A 17,254-nucleotide genomic window follows, 5' to 3' on the forward strand; every position below is an offset into this window, starting at 1 on the left:
AACATTTAACAGTGAAAGTTTTTAAGACAATTATTTGAGCTGAATTTACTAATCCTTTTAATGTCAACTGCCACACTGCTGACTAACTAGTCTGTGGTCTAAACACATATGGAGATAACATGAGATTTCTAGTAATGGAAAGTAAAATACAGGTGAGTCTTCCTTGTTGTTTCCTCACAGAAAGAAGTTTATCTACCCAGAAAGAAAAAGAGTTTTATTAGTAAATGCAGTGTGGATTGTAGCTGAGTGAAGTCAGACAGCTGGAGACTTGGATGCCATCTGTTCTAATTTCACCCATCAGACCTTGAGAGACTGTTCTTGACAAGATCCCAGATCTTTTGACCTTAACTTGGTATCAGATATTAGCTTTCATATTATCAGCAACAAGTGCTCTGTGGTCTGCAGTGTCCTGCAAAGAGCCAGTACACACAGGTGTAGACTGACATCCAAAGGAAGACACCTGACCCTGGGCACGTGGTCTGGGTGCACATGGGAGTTGTGCCTTGTTTTCCAGGGGAGCTCACACCATATGTGATGGCACCTGCCTCTCTGAGCACCCATCTTTGCTGTACTTTGTGCATGTTGGTCTCTCAGGCTCCCCAGATTACTGTACAGTGGTCTGAGAGTATGATATCAAATAAATTACAGTGAAATAAAGACTCATCAAATTTCCTGAAACAGCCATACTAACACTTCAAAATAGCTCATCCTAATTCAATTTACACATTGTTCACCTGACTACAGTAAACACATATTAAGAGTTTGACTTAAAAATACTTGATCTTTAGTAACTTCTCTCCAGTTCTGTAATACAGGGCTGTGGATTTTCTGGTGTCGTGCATTAAGGTTGTTGGATTTGGAACTGAGACATAAAAAAAGCATTGTATTTTTGTGTGTTTCCTCTTTCTGAGATAACTTTTCCTGGTTTCCCTTCATCTTGGGAAATGACCTTTTCCTCCTCAAAAGGCAACTTCTGTGTTCTGCTGACCAGTGCCCTGAGTGTGGTTGGGTCTGTGAGTCAGTGTGTGGAACATGGAGCAGAGGTTCTGTGCCGGAGGTGTTTGGGAGCGCGGTTTTAGAGGAAAGTGAGACAATGTGTTTCACCAACTGCTAAGACTGGGCAAGAGGGAAAGATATTTTGTCCATGCCATCTTGTAAATGTGTTCCTTGATCTTCCTGCAAGTCTTTCAGTTTTACAGGAAGCCTGTTCTTGCCATGCATATTCTGTTTGTTTAGCAACTGTGATCTCACCTACATAGCCTCTGCAGAATTGCTTCCAGGAGATCTTTTTTTTCCTCATTTCTCCAGTAATAGCTCACAAAAAAAGGTTTACATAATATTTCAACATTACTTAAGGCAGAAAAGATCCAAACCTCGTAGATGGTTTTGAAATGTTTTAGCTGATTTTAGCTCTGCTCTACCACTTTTGCACAGTTTTGCCATGAACATCTGTTTTTTACCTGCAAGTGTTTATTTGTAAAATTAGATGAGTATTTCCTGGGCACTTCCAGCTTACTTGTTTCTAAAGATCACCCAAAACTTGTAATGAAAAGCACTAGGCAAGTATTAGGTGTTGGCACTGCATCCTGCAGTTGCATTTTACAGGGAGCCTGAAGGTTCATGAAGTGTCAGGATGATGTGATTGAGGAAACTTCCCTTCCAGAGACTTTAAATGTGATAATACAGATAGGGCCAGAGTTCTCATTTTATTATTCAGGTTGACTGGAATTGGCATTTGTTTCATTAGAAGTTTGAGAAGTGTTTGGTTTCTGCTTTTAGGGAAACATTGGAGGATTACTGTCACAGAGACAAATGTTGATGGGTGCAAAGTTTCAACCATTTTCCGTTCTTTTCCAGTGTTACAACATGTAATTTTCATTTCCTTGTTTGCTTTGCTTTGCACAGTGTTTCAGTGGTGTGGGACAAAATATAGCCCTTGAAGAGAAGAGAGGTCAGGGCAAAGAAGGAAATACAAATTTCAGAGATGGTTGCAGGAGCTGGGGGCTGGAGGAGGAGGCGGCCGTTTGAAGAGGTGTAGCCAGGAATCTAAGAAACCCAAAAGCTATTTCTAAGACTCATTCCAAATGTTTCTAATTTCATTCATATCTTTTTGTTTCCTTTACTGCTTAACTGGGACAAGAAACTAAAGCCAGGAAAGTCCAATCATAGTGGGAAACAAAAACCTAAATATTGGAGAGAGAAAAAAGGCTGTTCTTTGCAAAGCAGTTCTGCCTTTTGCTTGTCTCCCATTGTTGGTGTTACTGTGGAAAATATATAACATCACTCTTTTGGAAAGTGTTAAAACCTGTTCAAGGAGAGATGGTTTATATAGTTTAACATGGAAGAACTAGAGGATATCTATTTCTTTACCATTTGCCTAATAATAAGTGAGCCTGTTGACCTCTGCTGGACTATTACAAATGTGAAACTTGGCACTCAAAATTGCTTGCTCTAAATTTTCCAGTTGCTTTCTCTTTTTCCATTTGATGTCATCCTGCCAACTAGTGATTTTATTATTATAAACAGGACATTGTATTCACTTTTAAGAAGAAATATGAAGCTGAAGGTAAAATTACAAACTGCAGTTTCTCAGCTGGCAAAATACAAAACAATGAGCTAAAAATACTGAGCAGAGAAAGGGTGCTGTGGCAGGGAACTCTGAAATATCTACAAGATGGATGTGTTCTGAGGAGCAGAAACTGATTTCAGCTGAGCAGGGCTGAGCTCCTGAGAATCACCAAATGGTTCAGGTTGGAAGGCCACTCTGGAGATCATCTACTCCAACCCTTTGCTCAAACCAGGGTCATCCTAGAGCAGGCTGCTTGGGGCTGGGGTTTGGCCATCTCAAAAAATGAAGATTCCACAACCCTCTGAGGAACACGTTCTAGGGTTCAGAAAAATGTGTGTGTTTTTCACCTTTAAGTAGAATCTCCTGTGTTTTGTGTCCATTACCTCTTGTCCTGTTGCTGAATACTACTGGAAATTGTCTGGCTCTGTCTTCTTTACTGCCTCCCATCAGGTGTATTTTCACATTGCAAAGATCTCCCTGCCTGAGCCTTCTCTTCTCAAAGCTGAACAGTCCCAGCTCTCTCAGCCTCTCGTTGGACGCTCTGATTCCTTAATCATTGTTAAGGCCCTTCAGCAAAGTTGCACCAGTGTACCGGTGTCTTCCTGGTACTGGGAAGCCCAGAACTGGACACTGCACTCCAGCTGTGGTTTCATCAGTGCCAAGTAGAGGGGAGGGATTGAAGGAACACATCCTTTGGCCTTCTGGCAGCACTTCCCAATGCAGCCCAGGAGGCTGTTGCTCAACTGTCCTACAATGACATGTTAGTTCATGTTTAGCTTGTCCATCAGCACCCCAGGTCCCTTTCTGCCAAGCTGCTTTCCAGCTGGTTGTTCCCCACCCAGGACTGGTACACAAGTTGCTCCCCATGTGCAGGACTCTCTTTTTCCCTTTGAGCTTCATGAGATTCCCATCTGCCCATTCCTCTGCCCAGGTCCCTCTGAATGGTGGTGTGACTGTCCGTTCCTCCCACAAGGCTGAAAGGCCTGGAGGGCAGCAGACTGGGGACAGCAAGGATCCACTGCATTGGCAAGAGACAATTAATGCTGACTTGCTTCCCTTGCAGGGCAGAGTTAATGAACTTTGCTCTTGGCAGGCAAAGTGCTCAAATGCAATGAAGCTCTCAGTTAAAATTTGCATCTCGGTATTTCAGCGTGTGACCTCAATTGCAACTGATCCAAGTTATTGAAGGCCAAACTGTAGTTTTGACTGCCCATTCAGAAATGTGGCATCCTTTCTTTGGTTGATAAGGGAAGAAGAGCAGAGGTGCTCTGCTGTGTGCCTGTGCCTGCTGGTGAGGGAAGCACTGTCAGTACCTGCACTGCAGTTCTGCCCACTTTGTTTCCTTCTCATGGAGTGTTACAGCTGGTAACAGGGATTAGCAGTGAGTACAGTAAGGGTTTGTCAGCATGGCCTTTGTTGTAGGTGCCCGAGGAGATTATTGGCTGATAAAATTAGAGGTGATGGTAAAAATGTCAGCCTTGGGCTGTGCCAGGGGTGTTAGAGGAAAGCAGTCAGCCTCTGAAACAGATGTCTTTTCAAGGCAGGTGGACAACTTGAGTTAGAAATGAGTGCAAGTCAGATAAAACATCATTAAACAGCTTGTTTCCTGGAGATTTTCCACTACAAAAAGCTAGAGTTAAGTAGAGCAAGCCTTACTCAGCTATAATAGGATACGTAAAAATGCTCTGGTTTCTGATGGAAACTGAGAAATGACTTGTTTAGCAAACGTATGAGCAATATTGCTGCAGAACTGAATGTTATCTTGGTGTGGAGTAGAGACACAAACAGGGCTCAATTATATTCTCTGCCCTCTCACTGAGCTGTTCTGTGACTAATTAAATGTTCTCCATAGAGAGATACATTGCATACAAGGGATTACTGAGTGGTGTCAAAGTATATCAGATCCAGTCCCACTAGAACAGGATTGATTCCAGAATGTGGTGATGATGACTGTACCTGCTCTGGGTACTTCTGCTGTCCAGGCAATCTGGAGAACTCTACTTTTCTTGGACTGATGAGGAGCTCACATTAGCTCCATTCTCTCCCATTAGCTGAGTAAGTAAAACTCTCGAGTAAATATGGTGCTGCTGTCAGAATAATGTGATTCAGTTCCTTGCTTCCAGTTGGTTTCTTTGGGTCCTCCTTTCTGTTTTCATAACATTTTCTACTGTACTATAGCTACAGCAATTGTGGTGACACTGGTTTGTACAAAATGATACATGGCCTGTGCTCTCAGACATTGTTGTTACCAGTGGCTGGTGTACAGACAGGTGAGCAACTTCACCTGAGTTATTTTTTACAGGAAGGTGCGTGTGACCATTGGAAGTGCAGCTTCAAGCAGAATTGGTGTTTGTAGTTGGACAGGATTATTGCTTTCTGATCTTGTAGGCCATCACACCTAAGCTCGCTTTGTTAAGAATCTGCTTAGTTGCGGAAAACAGTAATAACTTTTGTGCCTAGGTTGTTATACAAACTGTCGTGTTCCTGCCTGGATGAAGAGAGAATGGAGACAATAACAGAGGGAGATGAGGATAAAATGTTAAATAAATTTGAGAATGCGTCTGTTTCTTACTAGATTCCACTGGATCACAAGATGGGGTTTTGATGAGCAGAAGAAAGTGTCGAGTCCAGCTCCTAGGTGAATGGCTCGTACAGGGATTGAACCCACAACCTTGGCATTAGTAGCACTATGTTCTAACTAACTGAACTGGTCGTTACAAGGAGCAGTATTTTCCTCATGGCTCCACTCGAATGAAGTGACATGAAGCATGCTTTGAGCTGTCCATCTGTCCTCAAGTTTTTGGGTGATTGGATTGTTGTTACCAGGTTTTTCTCAGATTCTTACTCTGTAAAAAAAACCCAACCAACCCATAAATCATAATATAGGTGGCACACATGCAGGTTGTGTGAGACACAGTTGTCCTGGAGATATCACAGCATGGATTAGCAGTGGGACAGTCTGGAAAAGACTAACAAAAATATTCTGGGAGATAAAGGATTGATTTACAAGGAAGGATTAACTGTTCAATGTGTATTTGCCAAAACTGAAACTAGGAGTTTGTGAAAGATATAGTGGTTGATAGTTAAAAATATGTGGACCAAAATGAAAAAATGAGAATCATTTATGGTGGTGGGAGGATAGAAAGGGGTGTTACGAGGATAGGTAAGGTGAAGCAAAGAGGAAACCTTTCCTGTCCAACCCAAAATAGAATGTAGTATAGACTGCTAAAGAAAGTACTGGAAACGCCATCACTAAAGATGTTTAATACCATCCTGGAGAAAGTCCTTGCAAATGTATTGTCATGAGTAGCCCCGCTCTGACCTATGGGGGTTGGATGACCTAATGTCTCTTCTCTGTGCATCTGTGATTGAGGTAGTTAATATAATGCAAGTGCATTTTCAATTACACTATGCCTTCTTGCGTGGGATAGTGGAGGTGCAGAGAACTCATTATATTTGTGGCACAATTACAGCATGACTTGTGGGAAATACTGCTGGTACTTGGTCTCCCAGAGACTGTGATCTCCTTTATATATACGTATTGGCTGTTCAAGCCATATAGGTATGTTACAAGACTGCAGTGCTCTTTTTTCTGTCTTCCCCTTTACTTGGAGGCCATAAATATAGAGGAAATATTAGAAGGATAAATAGAAGGAATAATTGATTCTGGTTCGGCAATCCAGTGGGCAGGCCTTGGTGAAAATGTTAAAGTTTGTTGTTGTAGATGTGTAATACATCAGGAGTCATTGTCAGCTGCTCTCTTGGACCAAGGTCTATTTTCTGAACCAGAACAGGACATTAGCTAAAACATAAACACAGAGAAATTAAAAAGAACAGTACTAGCTAGATGGGCTTTCAATGCATTTTATGCTGTACTGGATTTTTGTGAGGCTTTTAACATGCAGTGTTTGGAGGGGGTAGTTTTTGCTTCTAATTATTTTATAATTTTGGTTCATTTTGAAATTTATGCACCATGCCAAAAGAGTTTTGTGATATGTTAAGTATCTTTGTTAGTGTGTTATAGGGTATTCAGAGTGCCATCAGAGATTTGTCAGGGTACTTCTGTTGCAGGCATATTTTTAAAATATATTCCTTTTAAGAGCCTGTCTTGGAAGCAGCCACTCTTGGGTTTTAACTAAAATCTGCCAACATCAACTGTGACAAATGTGGTAGACACTACATGTAATAGATGTCTTTAGGAGTGGAATGTTGAAGTCTCTAAAATGTTCAGGCACTGATGGTCTCTGAAATTTCTCTTGGAGAAAGAGTACTTCATCCCATTTAAATGACGAATATTGGCAGAATTGGTCCCATGCTTATTGGCACTTCATAGCAAACCTGCACAGACACCGTGGTTGAGCTGGGTTTTCTTGTGATTGAAGAACAAGATTGATTTTTGTGGTTGCCATAACAATTGGATTGCTGTGTGAAAAAATGTTAGTAGCATTCATTGGAGTGAGTTGACAGCTCTAGAATGCCTGTTCCCAAATTAAAACAACTGTTTCCAGCTCTGAGAAATGGTCTCTGTTTAACTTTAGCAAGATGGAGCTCAGCAGGGTCTTAGAAATGACCTGAAGAGCTTAAAGATTCTAAAAGTGCCTTTTATGCTTAATTTTAAAATGCCAGCTTTGAGCTGGAGTTAATAAGGGCAAACCAGGAGCTTTCACTCCCACCAGGCTATTGTATGTACTCATGAAGTGGAGAGGACAGGACAATCTAAGGAGTCCCTAGAAGAATGTAAATGCACTGCCAGTGTCTAGACATGCAGTCACTCGTACTGTAAATGTCTTACCACTGACATAGTCAAGTTTAAAGAAGGCTTGCACTGCTGAAACTTTAATAAACAAAAAGATGGTCATTACTGTCTCACCTCCAGCTGCAGCAGTCTGGGCTTTGGAAAAGGCTCATGCTTCTGCAAAAGATTCAGCTTGGTCCTTTAGGATCCATTGGATGACTGGAGGGACTGTGGGCCATGAGCACTGAGCCTGGGGCTGGGCAGGATGTCAACGTGTGGGTAGCCACTGAGCTTCTTGAATCTTCAGTTGTACAGTGTTTGAGTGCTGGAATTCCAGACTGAAAGGTTTCAGTCACCTTTTCCAGGCTAGTGGATGCTGTGGCTTCTGGTGTGTTCTTTGTTTTCTTTTGTTGTTGTTTTGGATGTCCTGGTCTTCATGAATGACCAGTAAACACCTCAGGAGACTGCTTCAGTCTGAAAATTAGCCATGGGAGGGAGTCCAGATGGGTTCAGACACCTTAATTCTATCAGCTTCCTAAGAGAGAGAAGGGGAGAGGGAGGTGGTGATCTCTTCTTCCTGGTTACAGGATATGTGGGAAAGGTTCAAAGCTGCACCAAGGGAAGTTTAAACTGGATGTTAGGAAGCATTTCCTTACAGAGAGGGTGGTTAAACACTGTAACAGGTCTCCTAGAGAGGTGGTCAATGCCCCAAGCTTGTCAGTGTTTAAAAGATACCTGGATAATGTCTTTAAAAACATACTTGAACTTGGTCAGCCCTGAACTGGTCAGGCAGTTGGACCAGGTGATCATTGTTGGTCCCTTCCAACTGAAATATTTCTATTCTATTCCACTGAATTCCCTTTCCTTCCATTTCAGCCCCTGTCTCTGGGTTTCTTGTTCGAAGACTTTTGGTGGATCCCTTCTCAGCCTATTTCTTTTGTGCTCTGGTTTTCTTGCAAAGGCATCCAGTTCTCTCTTTCTCTCTTATGAGACTTGGCAGCCTAAATTCTGCCCACAGCCTCATCCCTGAGCAGTCCTAGTTCAGGGAAATGGCAAAGCTGGGGCTTCAGCCCAAGTGACTTGAGTTGGTGGTGGCTGCAGCCAGGACCAGGAGTGGTGATCTGTGGCACACAGGAGCATGGACATGGGTTTGCTGCCCGGCTGACTTGTGCTCGCAGTGCCTGGGATGAAGTTCCTCCATCCTTTGCTTTCCCTGATTCCTGAATAGCTGGGTCATACTTGCTTCTGCCTCCTGCAAATGGTTATATCAGCCGGTAAGGACAACATCTTGCTTCATGAAGTGTTTTCTGATGCTCTTGTGGGTACATGCAGTTCTCTGGACTGGTCTTTCATGGTTGTTGGCATTTATTAGTGGTGAAAATCTGGGCTCCACTGGCAAGTTGACTCATCTGTGTGCTGCTGGCTGGGAAGACCATTGAGTTGTTTCAGGAGGATCTTCACGGTGCTGCTTTGTCTACTGTGTACAAACTGGTGCTTTTCTCTATCAGCAACACCAAGCTGCTTTTACAGAAAATCACATTGACAACACCCAAACTTTGCCCAACACCCAGCCGTGCCAGAAACTTGGCCTCTAATACAGTCTGAGCCCATGGCTTACAATTGCAATGCTTCATCTTGATCCAAGTACCTTCCGTTCAAACGAAGAAGGAGCCCTGACCACTGGTACTTGTAATTTCCTTGTGCTGTAGGTGTTCATATTCTATCATTAAACTAACTCATATGTTGAATTCTGAACAGTTATCTGGCAAAAATTTATGCATTGTACTAAACCTTGAGGCACCAGCTGTACAGTATTTTCTCTGCTGATTCTTGTGCATACCGTTGCATAGATGTGTGTATTTGCACAAAGAAAAACAAACTGCTGTTGCGATCCTGTGATCTGTGAATGTTATAATTACCATGACGGTAATTCCAGCTCACCAACAAACTACTGATCTTACCTCTACTGCTGCACTAGCCATTTATTTTAAGGCCTGTTAAAGGTAAAAAGACTAACTGCTCTGCAGACATGCTTGTCTGCTTTAATTAGTCTTCCTGAAGCTGTGCAAAGAGCAACTGCACTTAATTATCTTTCCTTAAATTAGGATTGATATACCAGCCTGTGTATGTTGACACCGTCGTTACTGTCTAATAAACTAAGTTCTCTATCCTGCAATTTTTTTTCCCAGGTGGTTGATTTGGAGGGTGGCAGGGTCGGCTTTAGCAGTGCCCCTGTCATTGTCTCAGGGCTGGAGGTGGCTGGGTCAGCACTGCCAGGGGCTGGCAGGGTCTGGGCAGTCTGTGTGGCTCGTGCTTTCCTGGCTCTTGCTTGCCAGGTCCACCATGCTCAGTGCAAGTCGTTCCCCTGATCCTCCCAAACTCTTGCAAGCATTGCCTTGCTCTGGTGCTCGAAACCTCTGGCCACAAGGAGGAGGGAAGAAAGATTTTATTCTTCCATTGACAGAAACTCCATGCCAGAGCAAGTCCACCTCTGCAAACCTACATTAAACATCTGTTTTGCATGAAAAGCGTCCTGTAAAAAGTGGAAGTTTCCACACTGAAATTTTTGTTTTCGATCAGTGCTGGGGGTTTCTTAAAGGCACATGTTTATCTCCAGTCCTTTCCAGCATGAAGACCAGAAAATCTTTTAACTCTGTGTGTCTCTATCTCCTAAACAGTTTTCCTTTAACCAGATTGTGTGTTATGTTGGAACAAGTAGACTTGGATTATCTCATTACTTTTACAAAGTATGTTTTGACAATTTGAAATGAATAAAACAGACTTTTATTAGGTGTGATGACGATGAGAGATGGTTGCTTCGGGGCCTTTAAAGAAGGGGGAGAGGGGGATGATCAAGCTTCTTAACCCACAAGATCACCTTGGTGGCCCTCCAGAAGCTGGAGACAGCTGCCAATTTGTATATACCTGTGGTCAGTGCAAATGTGCAAGTATGCAGCCATGGGTGTAAGCGACATCTTTGTTAGCAGGTGCATAAAAAGTTCTATTCCTTGTGGTTGAATCATACAAACCCCTGCAGGTTGGTCTTGTTATTGGTTACAGTCAGAAATGTGGTCTGATCTCTCCGAAATCCCTTGTGCCACAGCCCTTGGGGTATTGCACAGCCAGACAGTTTGGTTAGGGGAGGAATTCGAATGGCTCCTTCCTCTTCACAGGGCCCCATAGCTGAGAGCAATGCTGTTTCTTCACCCAGATGTTTTTTGTCAGCTGCCTCCAGGGTCCTCCCTGGGGTGTGTACAGGGGTGGCTGGTGTGGGTGCCAAGGAAGGGGACAGCTTGCAGAGCAGCAGGCAGGGTGCACTGCCTCACCCAACCTTTCTTCCCCTTGCTTCTCATTGCCTTGCCTGATTTTCTGGAATGAGAGATGGCTCTCTGCAGTGTCCTGAAGATAAAAGTGATACTACTGGGCCCAGAGGAAAAGCAGGAGGAGATAGCTGAGAACATGCCTTCCTTGCAGACCTTGCCCTGGAGGAGCACATATGTGGAGTGCTGCCCCTGGGCTCAGCATTGCTGTCCCATCACTCAGTGGATCATTTGCTTTTTCACATGCCAGCCCTGGTTCCTGTAGCCATCTGAAACTTCTCCAGTAATAGAAACTGAAAACCAGAAATATAATTAATCACACTTTATAATGCAGTTACTGATGAGCGTAATTCACTTAGAAAACTTCAGTGAGGTGTTCGCCTGTGTGCCAGGATTATCTCACTGCTGTGAACTTTGACCTCTGCTTGCAGATCAGCTTCTCTTTTCCCACTGACTACCTGGCCATGGACTCTGCAACATTTCTGCAGCATCTTTATGCCAGGGAGTATAATTCGTTGTTTTACTTGCTCAGTTACTTGCAGTCTGTGCCCATAATAAACTGCCTGTGACAAGCTACAGGTTCAAGTGCCTTGAGTAGTTTTAAAGGAGAAGCAGATCTGAGCCTGCTGGTTAAACATATGTGTTGACTGGTGAGAAATGCTAAATCAGAATTTGTCTGGACCCCTCTTCAGCTTTGCATCTGTCAATTTAAGTATCTCAGATGGCTGTGAGCTGTCCGTGCCTGCTGTTCACCTGCTGAGAGGCTGCTCAGAGCCCGACCAGCTTGTCCTGAAGGGCAGCAGGCTGAGCACAAAGCACTGCCCAGGGAGGCTGGGGCTGCCCCACCGGCCCCATGGGTTTGAGCTCTCTGAACTGAGGCCATCACTGGCCTCTGCAATAGACTTGACCAGTCAAATACATCTCAGCAAAGCGGCCAGTTAGTTGCCACTGTTGTTTAAATGTGTTCTGAATTTGGCACCTCTGTATTTCTGCTCTCTTCTTTCCAGGGCAGGCTGCAAATGTGCACTTTGTTGAAACCAGTCTGTTAATTTTTAAACTGCCTGGAGCCACGATTCGCAATGGGTGGCAGATGCTTGTGGTAGCAGGCCCCGAACATCTGGGATAAGCTATCTATTCCCCTGACACAGGAACCCACATTCTCTTTGAAGAAGCTCTTAACCTTTTTCTTGCTTACTTCTCAGATAAAGTAAGCCATTCGTGTCCATTCAGTTGACTCTTTTAAATGAAGTAACTTAAAGATTTACTGGATGTGGCTGGGGACACTTTATGCCCTGTGCATTAGTGGGACCTGGTGTAAATACATACAGGCTGGCACACATGCATGTTCCCATACTGCTTGTATTATAGGAGTGTCTATCTGCATATGCACATCTCCCTAAAGAGAGCTGCACAGTACCTTGGAGTGGAATTTTAAGGAATATATATTTATGGAAGTAAGGTTGTTTGCAAACCTTTAAAAATTGGTTGATTTCCAGTGCTGGATAGCTAGGCAGCAACAGATCAAAGTCCCGGTGTAGTTGAAAGATTTTATATCTTTCAGTGTCACAGTTTCTTAATTTGTTTAGGTGCATGCAAAGGATCAGAAACTAACGTACATCTGGGGATTAAGGCAGCTTTGCTATCCAATCTGAAAGCCAGCATATTCCAAAAGATTTTCAAAGTCTCGGAAGGCAGTGAAGTGCTTTACTGATTTTTATGTCTTTGAAAATCTCTATTTAGTGTGCCTGGTGGAATTATATAAATGCATGCTGCCAGCTGTCTGACACCAGCAGATACCACCCAAAGCATTTAAGTACTGAAGTGGTAGGTCTGTGAAGTTGGGGACATTGCTCTCACTGTGAGAGCACCCATACAAAAAGACTAAGACTTGCTAATTCTATATGACACTTGCTCTTTAAAAAATTTGCTTTAATTTTTTCCCCTCCCACCTCTCCTACCCCAGGAGTATAACAGTGGTTATGCTGTAAGAAAAATAATACATGTTTGCATTATACATCTCTAGGAGGGAGTTGCCATTGTGATATGAGTCTCTGTTGCAAAGAGAAGAAAAGCAGCAGTCTGATCTCTTCCTTGGCAGCCTCAGCCTATGCCATTGTGCTCAGGGATCTTTTAACTTGGGAGGGGCTGAACTTATTCTAAAGGTTAAGATAAAAGCAGAATAAGCCAGCAAACCCATTCCTTTACTGCCTTCACTGCTCTTCAGCTCCAGTCCCACATTCACAGTGCTTGGGTGAACTCTGCTGTAGTCCAGGGGTCTGGCCAAGAAGTTGCTGTAGGGCAGCCCGGGATGAAGGGAGGCCCTGAAGCAGGAATTTAGGAAGTTTTGTTCGTTGAGTGCTTCAGATTTTGGGTCTCACTGGTGCCAGACTCTGCTCTATTAAACGTGATGGTTTCTGAGTCAGATGCTTTACTTGTCTCATCTCTGTGGCCCTAGACTGTATCTGTGGTCCTACTGTTCCTGCCACCCACTGCTACAGGACATACATGTGAGCCTTCCAGAGCAGGGCTGCATGTTCCAGATGCCACCTAGTACAGCACATCTGAGAGGATGTTCAGCTTTTCCTGAGCACCAAGTTGATTTGTAAGATCTGATGAGCTGATTTGGAGTTCACCCTTTCTGTAACTTTCATGATGCTTCCTATGGAACCTGCTTTTCCTTTTGGTGCAGAATTGGCAGTGTAGGTGTTATAAAGTACTGCAGCTCTTGGGTGCCTTTACTGTGACCAAAACTCTCTCTCAATTTTGTCACCATTCAGCTTGGTGTACATTTTTCAGTGTCTCTGCTCCATGCTAGCTGTGCTTGTGGAGAGTCAGATGCTGTGATACCTACTCTGCTGCATGGGGATGGGGGTTATTTGTGTTCCATTTAACTTTGCAATTAAGAACAATCTATTTTTACTCTAGCTGCAAGGCATCAGGACTTTTTCCTGCTTGTTTCTTTGTAGTGAACTTGATGGGCTAAATTGTTTAGCTTTTGTGGAGGAATATCTATAATGAAATGAAAGCTGCTATGAGCAAGCAGTTAAACCAAAAAGAAAAATGAAAAAATACCCAAGGAGATTCACTTGTCTAAATACTTCTTTTTTTTTTAGTACATTACATTTAGACTTCAGATGAGATTGGAAGATGTTTCAACAGAGTCTTCCGAAAACATGGTTGTTATTGTCTGGATATCTGTGATGGGCTCTGTGTTTTGATACCTTCTTCATGACTGGGAGATAAATTTTCCTTTTCTTCTTTTTTCTTTGGATAGGAAAGAATGCATTTTCACCATCGACCCATCAACTGCCAGAGATCTTGATGATGCTTTGTCCTGTAAACAACTCCCTGACGGTATGAGATCTATTTTACAAAATACTTCTAGTGTTTGTATTCAGCTGTAGACACATTTGTATCTATAATTTGTCCTGAGGTATTCTTTACCAAATATAAGTAGAGTAATAAACTAATTTTTCTCTTGTTGTTTTAATTGCTTGTTTTCAGAAATCGTAGAGCAGACATCTTCAAGCTGCACTCAGTCTTAGTGTCAGAAAATGCAGAGCCACGGTGTTTTGCATAAACAGAGCTGTAATTTGATTTGAGCAGATCTCAGCTGTCTTCTGTCATTATGGGAGTTACAGCTGAATAGCTAATGCACCAGTCCTGCAGACTGAAGTCTGGGGAAACGTTGACCTTGTATACGCAGTCTGTGGATAAAGGATCCAGTTTTTTTAAGGTCACTGGCTGGATTGTTTTTTGGTGTTTATGGGATGCTGGGAATTGTCAGACGAGCACAATGTGCCTTATAAGTTGTGTTTTTCTTCTCGTTCCCTTTCGAGCTTTCTCTTCTGCCTTATTTGTACTTTTACTATGCCGTAAGCCAACAGAACAGAAAGTAAAGCTCCAGAAGCCAAGTCTTGATGATTCTGACCAAAGGAACTTCTCTCTTGTAAGCTTACTTTGCCGTCCCAGTTCTGCTCATTTAGTTTGAATATTGCATGATTAGATTAGCCTGTCCACCACTAGTAATGAAGATAAAGTGATTTTTTTTGGTGTGGGTTTAGTTTTTCTTGCTTATCATCGCAAGATGATGATATCAAAGACATTGTTCCCTTTTTTTGGATTGATTTCATTCTGTGCGATGTGGCCAATGAGTTGTCATGTCATTTAGGCCCAGGTACAGAGTACTATTACAGTGCTGTAAAACTGATAAAAAATCAGAGGTGAAAGAAAATTTGAAGCCTATAAAATTAATTGTGCTGTACAACAGCAGTTTTGAGGCAAGATTAAGGAAAAATTGCCGTTTTGTTTCACAGAAAATGTAAACAGTCTTCTTGAGAGATCTTAAGCTGAACTCTGTTCTCTCTCTTTCCACTTTGTCATCTGAATTACTGTAGGTTTATGACAGTGTTGTGATCCCACAGGTCCTCAGATCTAAAGTGTTGAAACTCTGGCTTCTGAGCCTTTACTGCTCACATATGCATGGGTTTTAGATGCTGCAGGAACCATTCACTGAGCTGGTTTGTGGTGCATACATCTGCACTGTTCTTTCATCCATAAGCCATTTGGAGAAAATGTTCAAGGAAAATACCAGTTTGAACAAGAATTCTTCTTTCCCAGAAAGTCTGCAAAGCCATTGCAGAGTTGCCACTCATAACTAGGGCTTGTGGATATATCTGCTGATCAGGGATGTGACCACCCTTGAAGTCTGCCTTGTCTTTCCGACCCTGACAGAGGAGAAGATCCAAGAGGCAGAAAAGTGAATGCACCCACTGGTGCCTGTCCCATCCCAAAGACCTTTGGTAACCCCCATGTTTCATTTTTCATGAACCATTAGGTGGGAGCCTGTTCCAGCAGCCCTTTGTGTGCCAGATCTCTGCCTTTTGGCTGGAGCTGTAGGTCCTCGTTTCACCCTGGTCTTTCAGTGAGAAGATGCTCTGAGCTGGAGCCTTCCTTAAGAGTGACCTTATCTATGCCTGTCCTGGGCATTGTGTGCTCAGCCTCTCCTTTTAGCTTGTGATCTGCTGTGAGAGTAGTGCCCACACTCACAGAATTTCATATGGCCAATTTCACAGGATATTCTGAGTTGGAAGGGACCCATAGGGATCATTGAGTTCAACTCTTAAGTGAATGGCCTGCACGGGGATCACAACCATGACCTTGGTGTTATTAGCACCGTGCTCTAACTTCACTCCATCGCTGTCTCAGCCTTCAGCTAAGGGAAGTCACTCCGTGGAAAAGCCATTTTGTTGAATCCTAGGGATCAGGTTTTAAATCAGCATGGAAAGAACTGACATGGAAATACCCTTTCATTTCTTTTGAAATCTCTGGTGTTTATTCTGAAGAGACCTTGTGGCTCAGAAGGAAGTACAGGCAGGAAACTAGGTGCTGATGGTCTTGGATGCAGTTATGATCCATTCAGGAGGGAGCTGAGGAGTGGAGTGGGAGTGACTGCAGGGAACGCCTCTGCATCCTTGGAGCAGGCATGGTGGCTGGCTGGCTGGCTCCCTGAGCAGGCACAGGAAGGAAATCTCAGCACTGTATCTATGCTTCGGTGTTTTTTTAAAACTTGAAAATTCATCTCTGAAGCAGAGATGTGCAGTCCGGTAGCTGGAACCATCTCCATTCTTGCGGCTCCTGATGTCATGCAAAGAGATGCCTCTAGAGTCTTTTAGTGAACATGAGTAGCAAAAACACTAAGAACTGATGGACTCTTGTCCTTTATCCTCTCAATGTGCTGCTCTTTGAGGCACAAACTTGATGCAGCATTTCATGGACCTTCTTCTCTGCCCACTGTGGTTCAGTATTGAAATGCTGAATTCCAAAGGTTAAATTTTTCAAATACTTCCTGATCTGAAGAACCCAATAAAAACATTATTTTGCGAGCCTCCTATAAGGGATATCTGTTTCACATGCAGTTGGCAATATAAGCTGTATTTTGTGCCCGTTTTTAAGGTGTCACCTTAGAGATACAGCCGCAGAGCTTGTTGTCCAAGAGACGAGGTGTTGGATCCTCAGCCAGGGTACGAGCATCCAAAAACAGTGCTGGGGGTCCTTTGGGGTGACTTCTTTGTGTTCTCTTGCTTGCAAAATTACAGCTGTTCCCAAAACTTCAGTGTTTAGGAGAGCCCCTGTGGGAACCTCAATCATGTGCTTAATAGAAACTTTTGACATGTTTTGGAGGTACCCTGAGGATTTTTGGCTTTAAAAGTTGCTATGCTAGCTGTAATTAGCATGACAAAGAAGAGACGTTTTAGACGTTAAGAGCTTATCCAGGTCTGGCAAGGCTGCATCTCTCACGAGGGCAAAGTTGTGTTAAGAGTTAACACAGCTCTTATTCAAAATGTAAACGTGGTTACAAGAAATTATTAGTTTTTCCATCTCTTTTGCCCATATGTAAAACACTTAAAAAAACCCCACCATAAAATCCCAACATGAGCAAACCACATATCTTGGCATCCTCATGATGTCAGGAGATCTCCAAAAATCAACAGAGAATGTAGAACCCAATTCAGAAAATGTCTCTCTGCTGGTGTATAGCACCTTGAATTACTACAAAAAACCCACACTCATTGCCTGCACTTCTTCTATCAGACAGGTAAATCAGGGCATTTCAGAAGATTTTGGAGA

General features: G+C 43.0%; 1 protein-coding gene across 4 annotated transcripts in view; it reads left to right on the plus strand.

Moving 5' to 3' along the window:
* The window catches only part of DIS3L2 (DIS3 like 3'-5' exoribonuclease 2), a 184,017-nt gene that overhangs the window by 80,209 nt on the left and 86,554 nt on the right, over nt 1-17,254 (plus strand). For all 4 annotated transcript variants that reach the window (XM_027685729.1, XM_027685731.1, XM_027685732.1 and 1 more), the window contains one exon: nt 13,899-13,978. In XM_027685729.1, the coding sequence (XP_027541530.1) occupies nt 13,899-13,978 (80 nt within the window). The remainder of the gene's footprint in view (nt 1-13,898; nt 13,979-17,254) is intronic.

This window comes from Neopelma chrysocephalum, unplaced genomic scaffold (assembly GCF_003984885.1).
Source record: "Neopelma chrysocephalum unplaced genomic scaffold, ASM398488v2 Primary Assembly neopelma1_69, whole genome shotgun sequence".
NCBI lineage: Eukaryota > Metazoa > Chordata > Aves > Passeriformes > Pipridae > Neopelma > Neopelma chrysocephalum.